Source organism: Oncorhynchus mykiss, chromosome 30 (genome assembly GCF_013265735.2).
Source record: "Oncorhynchus mykiss isolate Arlee chromosome 30, USDA_OmykA_1.1, whole genome shotgun sequence".
In the NCBI taxonomy this organism is placed as follows: Eukaryota; Metazoa; Chordata; class Actinopteri; order Salmoniformes; family Salmonidae; genus Oncorhynchus; species Oncorhynchus mykiss.
This window is the reverse complement of record NC_050570.1, coordinates 17,188,910-17,198,506: the sequence shown is the minus strand read 5'-3', so window position 1 is coordinate 17,198,506 and position 9,597 is coordinate 17,188,910. Positions and strand designations below refer to the sequence as shown.

Below are 9,597 nucleotides of genomic sequence, written 5' to 3'. Positions count from 1 at the left end.
CTGTTTCCTGTACAGAAACCCCATAAGCAAAGATAGTTCACTCATGCCGTTTACCATTGGAAAAAATAAGTCAGTTCCGGTCTACTTAACTGGGTGTGTCTCCCATAGACACCAAGACAATAGCAGCTGGGTCCATTAAACCAAAAGAAAACAACTGCGAGTGGGGTGTCTCGCTTCCTGTCTCTGCCGAAACCCTTCTCCGCAACCAAGCTTCACACCCGGCTGCATAGGGAAGGTCCACCGCGGCACCCCCCAAACCTTCGAAGGCCAACCATCCTCGGTCAGTGACCAGTTCTGTCAACCGCCACCGCTGTCCTTTCCGTGAGACCTGAGTGGCGAGGGCCGCTCCAATTTGAGGAACGCAGCACACGATTTTCGTAGGGGAGCTGGTTCTAGTTATCGCCTAGCAGCTAGCTTGCTAGCTAGGCAATAATCGAAAGGAACAGTAACGTTAATGTGTTGTGTAAGAAATACTGCTAGTGTAACGTTACTGTTATAGCTAGCTAGTTTGTTTGTGAAATATTCTGTACTCGTTAACTAGTTAGTTATCTAAGTAACGTTAGTCAAATGCACCTGTAGGTGACGTGCATTAGGGATTGTCCTTACAGTTATCTGCCATGATCGCAAAGTAACGTTACTTAGCTAACGTTAAGTCACAGACCGCCAGCAACATTTACCCCTGTTGCTGTTTTAGAACAACTTTGAAATATCAGTTAATTATTGTACTGATTTGCTTTGGAAAGTCGTCCAGTGCACTGTCAAATATTTCGAAATGGCTCCGAAGAGAAGACCCGTTCCCCTAAATATCACGCCCATTGGAGAGGGGCAGTCCATCTCCACGACCATCGATGCTGCGTCCGAGTGAGTGTTCAAGGAGGGCTGAGGGCATGTACTGTACTGATATTAGGCAAATGTTGATTCCAGGAACTGTAGTTGCACAATTTAGTTCCAGGCCAAAACTAACCTACGTAACACTAGCCTAACACACCTGATTCAAACCAATCATGGGCTCAGTGATCAGTTGTATCTGGTACTGCTCGGCTAGAATACAAATGTGTCCCCAGGAAAATGGTCAAGAATATGGTTGTTTAATATTGATCTATGCCATGCTCACTCCATGCATATCTCCTTTTTAGAGCCAATCTGGAGGCCTTACAGAAAAAGCTAGGCGAGCTAGATTTGGACGAACAGCAGAGGAAACGTCTGGAGGCTTTCCTCACCCAGAAAGCCCAAGTGGGCGAGCTGAAAGATGATGATTTCCACCCCATATGTGAGCTGGGCGCTGGCAACGGTGGAGTGGTCAACAAGGTCCGCCACAAACCCTCCAGACTGGTCATGGCCCGGAAGGTGAGTCTAACCTTGTATGTACTTTTGACATTTTTCTCCAAATCCAGATTTTTTGACTCTGAAACTGATAGTTATTCTAGATGAGCAGTAGATTATTCGAATGTTTATCTGATCTCTCTACTCCACAGCTCATCCACCTGGAGATTAAGCCTGCCATCAGGAACCAGATAATCAGAGAGCTGCAGGTGCTCCATGAGTGTAACTCTCCCTACATCGTGGGCTTCTACGGGGCCTTCTACAGCGATGGCGAGATCAGTATCTGTATGGAGCACATGGTAAGAGTGAGAGAGACAGAGGTTTGAGTTGAGGGGGAGTGTCTGATTTACCTCAGTCATTGAACTAACATTACGCTGGAATGATGCAGCTTGCTGGAAGACAATAGGGGGGTTCATGGCAAAAAGGCAGATGTGTGAACTCTCATTTTTGCGTATGAACATTTGTGTGTGGTTTTGAGACGGCAATGGTGCTTATAATAGGACCTGTGGTATAACACTAACAAACCAGTTGTAACTTTGTTTTAACAAATTGATGTGTTGCAATGGTTGTTACGAGATACCTTGCCATGCACCTGGAGCTATTGTGTATTACTGTATGACAAAACGATACTAAATGCAGACCGTGTACAGTAGTAGTGTGTGTCAGACATTAAGCCGTGGCCTGTTGGGAACAGGATGGAGGCTCTCTGGATCAGGTACTGAAGGAAGCCAGGAGAATCCCTGAGGAGATCCTGGGCAAAGTCAGCATAGCAGTGAGTATTACACTACATAATGAAGATTTACTTGTGTATTATTTGTGCTTCATTCAGTGGTACTTGCGGTTATTTTGTAGATGTCTAGATTTATCTCATTTTAAAGCAAGTTTCCTGCAATTCTATATATTTTGCCATGGGGTGGAGAAAAAAATCAGCAGTCTTACACCACATTTCCTGCAATTCTACACATATTGCCATAGGGTGGAGACAAATGTTTGCAGTTTTTAATATGATGACCGGAGTGACTAACAAAAGCAATGAGAGCCCCACGGTCGGTAATTCAACCATAGCTGGCCATAACACAAATTACCAAACTAAAAAGTTTTAGCTGACACAGGCCAATTGAGTAACGGACATAACAAGACATAAACTACTAATGCACAACCACATTTCAAAATTGCACCTTGTGGGGGAATTGATCCGCGGGCCAGTTGCCCATCCGTGCTCTAAACATAACAACTTCACAGTATGTCACAACTGTGATCAAATGCACTCTGCTCCCTTCCCATGTGGTTAAAGGCCTGATGCAATTATTATAAAATAATTTCTGGGTAACAATTACTACATTACTGTAATACTTTTCCATAATAATAGTTTTTTAGCAAACATTTAGCCTTTTATGCTGGCTTCAAGGCCAGCAACACTGAAGCATGCATGAGAGCACCAGTTGTTCCGGACGACTGTGTGATCATGATCTCCGTAGCCATTGTGAGCAAGACCTTTAAACAGGTCAACATTCACAAAGCCGCAGGGCCAGATTGATTACCAGGACGTGTACTCAAAGTATGCGCGTACCAACTGTCAAGTGTCTTCGCTGACATTTTCAACCTCTCCCTGACCTGAGTCTGTAATACCTACATGTTTCAAACATACCACCATAGTCCCTGTGCCCAAGAAAGCGAAGGTAACCTGCCTAAAGGATTACCGTCCCATAGCACTCACGTCTGTAGCCATGAAGTGCTTTGAAAGGCTGGTCATGGCTCACATCAACAACACCATGCCTGAAACCCTAGACCCACACCAATTCGCCTAACGCCCCAACAGATCCACAGATGGCGCAATCTCAATCGCACCCCACACTGCCCTTTCCCACCTGGACAAAAGGAGAGCTATTCATTGACTACAGTTCAGCGTTCAACACCATAGTGCACACAAAGCTGTATGGATGTATCTATGGACTCCGAGCTGGTCTTTGTATGATTTCAGGTCCAGGAAGTGTGGGTTATTATATGTTGTGTTAAATAAAATGTGTGCATCTCACTTTTAAAGGTACTCAGAGGACTTGCCTATCTGCGGGAAAAACACCAGATCATGCACAGAGGTAAGCGACAGCTCTCCATATAGAATGTGTGTGTTTTTGTGCATATTAACGATATGATTTGAGACCCTGGATAGTGTTTGATTTGGATGGGATGAATTCGTGTGATGTCTATAGTGTGTTTGGGTGTATCTGAAGCTGAGGAGTTCTGGTGTCTAGTGTTCTGAAGTTGAGGGCGGTGGTGAAGTGTTTTGAGCTGAGCGTTGTGGTGTACAGTTTTTAATTTTTTTTTAGTTGAGGGCACTGGTGTATGTGGAGCCGATGGGGTGGGCTCTGGGGTGTAGTTAGAGGCGGAGCTGAGCGCCACGGTGTATTGGGGTGTGGTGGTGTTCAGCAGCAGGGCTGAGGCAGAGCTGTCTAGGAGCCCAGTCGGTAATTACACGCTCTCCGATGTGATTACATGGCAGCCACACCCTGCAGCCCCCTCCCTCTGTCTCTGTCACGCCACCTCTCATACTTGCCCCTCTGTCTCCTCTGAAGTGGGAGGGGTCACCACAGAGGATGGATAGCAGGTCTACTACACCCCATTATTGAGAGAATTTTTCCAGACTAGAGGGATTGAGGAGGATTTGGCTTGTTTGTATGGTCTCAAATGTAAATGTTGCGGTCCATGCTAACTAGCAGAATCAGTGGCTTTGTGAAATGTCAGTGGTGAGGTGTCTGGCATGGTAGAGGGACAGGGACAAAGAGAAGTAGGGAAGGGGCTGCTGGGTCTGGACCTCCAGCCCTCTCTCGCTCTCTGACAACTCAACTGTCCTCCCTCCCTGCTCTGCCACGCAGACGTCAAGCCCTCCAACATCCTGGTGAACTCGCGCGGGGAGATCAAGCTGTGTGACTTTGGCGTGAGTGGCCAGCTCATCGACTCCATGGCCAACTCCTTCGTGGGAACGCGCTCCTACATGTCGGTGAGTCAGCTCTCCCTCCCCTGCCCAAGCCGCCTTGCCAAGAGCCGAGTCCGTACCCAGTAGAGGGCTGTGTCACATGGAGGCAGCCGCTGCCAGCCCTGTCCCCTTCCCCCAGACACCTGGAGGGAGCGATGCACAGAGCTGCCCGCCCACTTGGCCCACTCTGGGTGTGACGTGCGTGTATTCCTCAACAGCCGGAGAGACTGCAGGGCACACACTACTCTGTGCAGTCAGACGTGTGGAGCATGGGCCTGTCCCTGGTGGAGCTGGCCATCGGCCGCTACCCCATCCCCCCGCCTGACGCCAAGGAGCTGGAAGCCATCTTTGGCCGGCCAGTACAGGATGGAGCTGAGGGGGAACCACAGGCCCCCTCCAACCGCCTCCCCAGACCACCAGGAGGACGACCAGTCAGCGGTTAGAACACACCTGAAGCCCTTTCTTCTTACACAATATTACAACACCGATTACATAACTGCTTTTCAAACAGATTTATTTTTGCTTTTCAATAAAAGGAAAATGGAAGAAAAAAATATATAATTACAAAAAAAATGTTATGTTTTATTTATAATATCTAAATACCTCTCCATATTGTCCTCTTCCTCAGGACATGGGATGGACAGTCGACCTGCCATGGCTATATTTGAGCTACTGGACTACATTGTCAATGAGGTCAGATGAACTGCTGACTCCACAATATATTCGCCTTGTTCGTGTGTTCTGGTTATTTTGAAACTAGTTTTGTCTTCTCCTCATTCCCAGCCTCCTCCCAGGCTTCCACTCGGTGTCTTCACCAACGATTTCCAGGAGTTTGTGACAAAATGGTGAGCCCAAGCATTCATCATATAATAATACTGCCTATTATTACCTCAGCACCTTTTATTGTCAGCATTCAGACAGAATTCCCAGTTGGTTTACTATGATTGTTTGGTGGCTGTGTGTGGACTCTCCACATCTTGTGAATTATTGTATACACTAGGCAGAGCCTAGAGCAATATGGAACAAACTTAGATTCTCACCTCTAGAGAATCACTTCATATTAGGTAAAGTCAGCAAAATGCTTATTGTGATTCCCTGTGCTACTAACCTACTCCAAGAACTTCTGGAGTGGAGAAAGCGTTCCTTTTATTTCTCTTTGCTGAGTTTTCTAATGATTTCTCTGGAGTCATGGAGATGATCAACTGTTTGTGTTAATAGTCTGATCAAGAATCCAGCGGAGAGAGCTGACCTGAAGATGCTGATGGTATGTCGTTTTCAAATTGGCTCAGGAGTCCTATTAGCTTTCAGAAATCTGCATTTTTCAAATTGGCTCAGGAGTCCTATTAGCTTTCAGAAATCTGCATTTTTCAAATTGGCTCAGGAGTCCTATTAGCTTTCAGAAATCTGCATTTTTCAAAAGACCGCAGACGTTCAAAAAAATATGCGTTTTAAACCGCTTCACCTGCGTTTCATATTGAAAGCCAAGTCTTTAAAAAAAAAAAAAAAATTAAATAAAGTGATCAGGGGCATGCAACTACAATCAGGGTTGGGGTGTAACAGATTACATGTAAGGGATAACAAAAATGGTAACTGTAAACCGTTACGTTACCAGCAAAAATATTGTAATCAGATTACAGATACTTTGGAATAACTAGATAATTTCTTTGAGGATTACTTTTAAATTCAGAAACGTTTGCAAAGAAAAATATTTCACATTTCTGTTTTCTCAATGACATTCAAATCAGCATTGAAAAAAGGCCCAAGTTTAAGTTTGTTCCACCTGAGTGTGTCTGACCACAAGTCAGAAAGTCAGAGAACACTGATGTCACACCAAATGTGTTTAATGGATCACAGCAAAAGAGCAGGAATAGGCTTTTTTAGGCTACAGTCCAAACTATGTCTTCCAATGGTACAACTGCTGTTGGCATCCAAAGATTATCCAACTTGAATTAACGCTTGGAGGTAAGGATGACAGCAGTGGTGTAGTCTACGGCGATACGGATATCACTTATTATTGATGTTAATCACACTGCTGCGCTCTCATTTAGCTATTTGCGCCTTACGAATTGTGGTTGTTGTGGATTGCTGTTCACAAATCTAAATGTGTATTTGAACCCAATAACGGTTGAATTCAAGAAGTTTAAGCTGCTTATCAATCATCGTTTTTAAACCAGTGGACAGTCTGTGAAAAATGCGCTCTTGTAACAGCTGCACAGTGAGGATCCCAGCCTATGGAATAAAAATTGGGATTTCATTGCTCAATCTAATTCATGCTGATAAAAAAAAATTATCCATTGGCTTAATGGACACATGTTCCAACTCACACACTTTTGATAGACGTAAAGGTGCAATTTGTAGGTGCTGCATCCATTTTTGGACTTGTAAATTATATATATATCCATCCATAGATTGATTCTTGAAGAATATAACTTATAAATAAATGACTCATGAGCTTAGTTCAACTGTTACACTCCACAAGAACCCAAAATATAAGCTTGTTTTTCTCCAATGTTTGTAAACATTGTAAATGTAAACAACCACTATATAGCTTCATAACATGGTTAAAACAATCATTTTGATATAATGGATGGTCAGTCCTTGCATCCATAGCTCTGTCTATTAATTTGAGAGTGGTAACATTTCTCCAGGCCCATCCCTCAGCTTTTTACCAAAACACCAACAAAAGTTAAAAAGGCCTATAGCAAATGCAGCATTAATTTTTCACATGTAAATAGCACTTTGCAGTAGTGTTCAAAGCATGCCATTCCATGAGCGCAGCATTTATTTTTCAACTCAAATTAATGAGCCCAATTAGTCCTCCATGACAAAATCATAAACAACAGAGTAGGGCTGGCTAATAAGTCCTTAGTTTTGGGGTTATTCTCAGGTAAAACAATTTGGCTAATCTATATTTCCAAGTCCTATTCTTGAAGATCAAGGGGTATAACATTTTTTTGGAATGACTGGAATTCTGATGGATGGGTTTTTAATGTAAAGATATAATTGAATCGTATTATTTATTATATGTAGTAGAAAGCGATGGGTTAGAAGAATCCTACATAACCAATCCATAAAGTAAAATTTAACATATGGCCAGCCTTGTAAACTTGAACATTGATTTATCCTGCAATAGATGTATATGTTACCAATTGAAACACATTTGTCTTCTTCTAATTACTCTCTTAAAGGGAAAGTAATCTAAAAGTAATGGAATGTAATTAGATTGTCACTGAGTTTGGGTAATCTAAAAGTTACATTACAGATTACAATTTTGGATAGGTAACTGTAATGGATTACATTTAGAAAGTAACCTACCCAACCCTGCACAAAATACGCTAGTGCAACAGATTCGGCAGAAAATTGCTTCATTTTCATTAGATGACAACATAAGTGCAATGCACACAAGAAAATTAGTTTACAATGGAAAAAGCAAGGTATTTAAAAAAAAAAAAATAAATATTAAATGCAAAAATGAAACATGGCCATCATATCTAATGTTTGTCATAGGACATTTTAGCTGGCTACATTCTAATGTTTTGCTTTAAATTAATCTATCATTTTACCAGAGAAAAATAAGAGAAAAGTACTGGATAAAAGTATCTTCACATCAGTCAAAGCACTGTCAACTGATGGAATGCCTGTTCGAGAATGCAGGGATTTGATTGGTCTGATGATGAGAGCAAAGATTTCTCATCTGGTGGAGAATTGCAACAGAATCACAAAATTAATCTGAAGCCGAGCAGAAATTACAATAAGAAGCATTTCAGATCTACTTTGACAATAGGCAGCAATATATTTCTTATGCGTTTTATCTAAAATAATTGTGTGGAAAAACGCGTAAATTCTGCGTTAAAGCGACCACTGTGGCTATGTTACCTATCTACTGTAAATGCCCTTTGATATTAGCCATGAACTAACTCTGATATATTAACTAACTTGCGTTTGCTGTTTTGTTATTGTTTAGAACCACACGTTTATCAAGCGTGCTGAGGTGGAGGAGGTGGACTTTGCTGGCTGGATGTGTAAAACCATGGGCCTCAACCAACCCAGCACCCCAACCCGCATCACAGAATGAACAGCCCAACGCCAAACTGTTTCCCACATTAGGATCCATGGTGTCTCACTGTCACACACACACACACACACACACACACTTTGGCACCCTTTTCGTCTTGCTCTTTAAAAAAGATTTCAGCACTCTCTCTAAAGTACATATCATCAACAGGGCCAATTGACTCAATGTATGACCACACATTTTCCATACCAGTGGCAGGGTAGATCTACACACTAGTCATGATATTTTTCTCCCATCATCATATTAAAGAGAAGGTACAAGGCATGAAAGGGCTGCCAGGTTATAATTTAATGAATTGTCATTGATATCATCTTACCACATTTGTATTGATAAATTCTGTATTAATATTGACAAGAGAGTTGTTAATGGTTTGTGCAACTGCATATTAGTGAAGGCTGTAGAGGGGCCATCTTTGACAAAGAAAAGGTGTCCATGACAGAAATCACTGGAGTCAAAGTGCTTTGTATTCACAGGAGGACAGCAAACCAAAGAAGGTACTCATCGTGACTACTAATGTTTTGCATTTAATGCCTTATCAAAGTACTTCGTTTTGTACATTCATGACCAGTACAGTTTTGTGAGAGGAGTACTTTGAATGTTGACATTTTTATTTGACTATAATAGTAATTACGTAGTTATCAAATGTGCTCATTTTACAAAATGACATAATTTGCTATCTTATATATTTTCCAGACACTCAAGATCATGTTTTTGTTGTTGTTTTTTACTTGTATCTGTATCAACTGCCTGAAACGCACACCTGTGTCAAGTCAGAATACGTCCAACACCTTGACTAGAGACGCTCTGAAATGTTCCGATTTTTGCCAGTCGACTCAATTTATTCCCCCAAGTGTTTTTGGTTCTGCTCGCACTGTTCTGCTTTGCGTGAGTAAGTGTAACCTACACGCCAAGCTTTCTTTTGGTGAATCCGTGGTTACTGGCTCTGGTGGGGGTTGGGGTAGCATGTATTAATTAGCCTGTCGTCTGTAAGAGCCCCTGTGTATATATAATCTGCTTCTGGCTGACCTTTACAATTTCCAATAGACTTGCATTCGTTGCTAACAAAGTTAATGCTTTGTCGCCTGTATGTGTATAAAGCTATATAAACTGTACGCAAGTGCTATTTTGACTCGTTTAGACAGAAATGTAAGACATTTCGTTTTATCTAAAGAAAATGTGTTGGATATTGTTATAATGTAAAAAATAAAACGTATTTGTGAATGTA

The 9,597-nt window shown here is 42.1% G+C and overlaps 1 protein-coding gene across 2 annotated transcripts; it reads left to right on the top strand.

Moving 5' to 3' along the window:
- tmek (MAPK /ERK kinase) lies at window positions 1-9,597 on the top strand. Of its 2 annotated transcripts, XM_021598370.2 has the most exons (12): window positions 1-280; window positions 744-861; window positions 1,137-1,347; window positions 1,476-1,622; window positions 2,018-2,095; window positions 3,368-3,419; window positions 4,197-4,321; window positions 4,516-4,735; window positions 4,926-4,990; window positions 5,081-5,142; window positions 5,516-5,561; window positions 8,262-9,597. In XM_021598370.2, exons 2-12 carry the CDS (start codon window positions 773-775, stop codon window positions 8,370-8,372), a joined length of 1,206 nt encoding a protein of 401 aa, XP_021454045.1. In that variant the 5' UTR covers window positions 1-280; window positions 744-772; the 3' UTR covers window positions 8,373-9,597.

Coding starts and splice junctions, on each gene's coding strand:
- tmek (XM_021598370.2), top strand. CDS start 773: ATGGCTCCGAAGAGAAGACCCGTTCCCCTAAATATCACGCCCATTGGA. Junction 862..1,136: donor ACCATCGATGCTGCGTCCGA/GTGAGTGTTCAA, acceptor TCTCCTTTTTAG/AGCCAATCTGGAGGCCTTAC. Junction 3,420..4,196: donor ACACCAGATCATGCACAGAG/GTAAGCGACAGC, acceptor TCTGCCACGCAG/ACGTCAAGCCCTCCAACATC.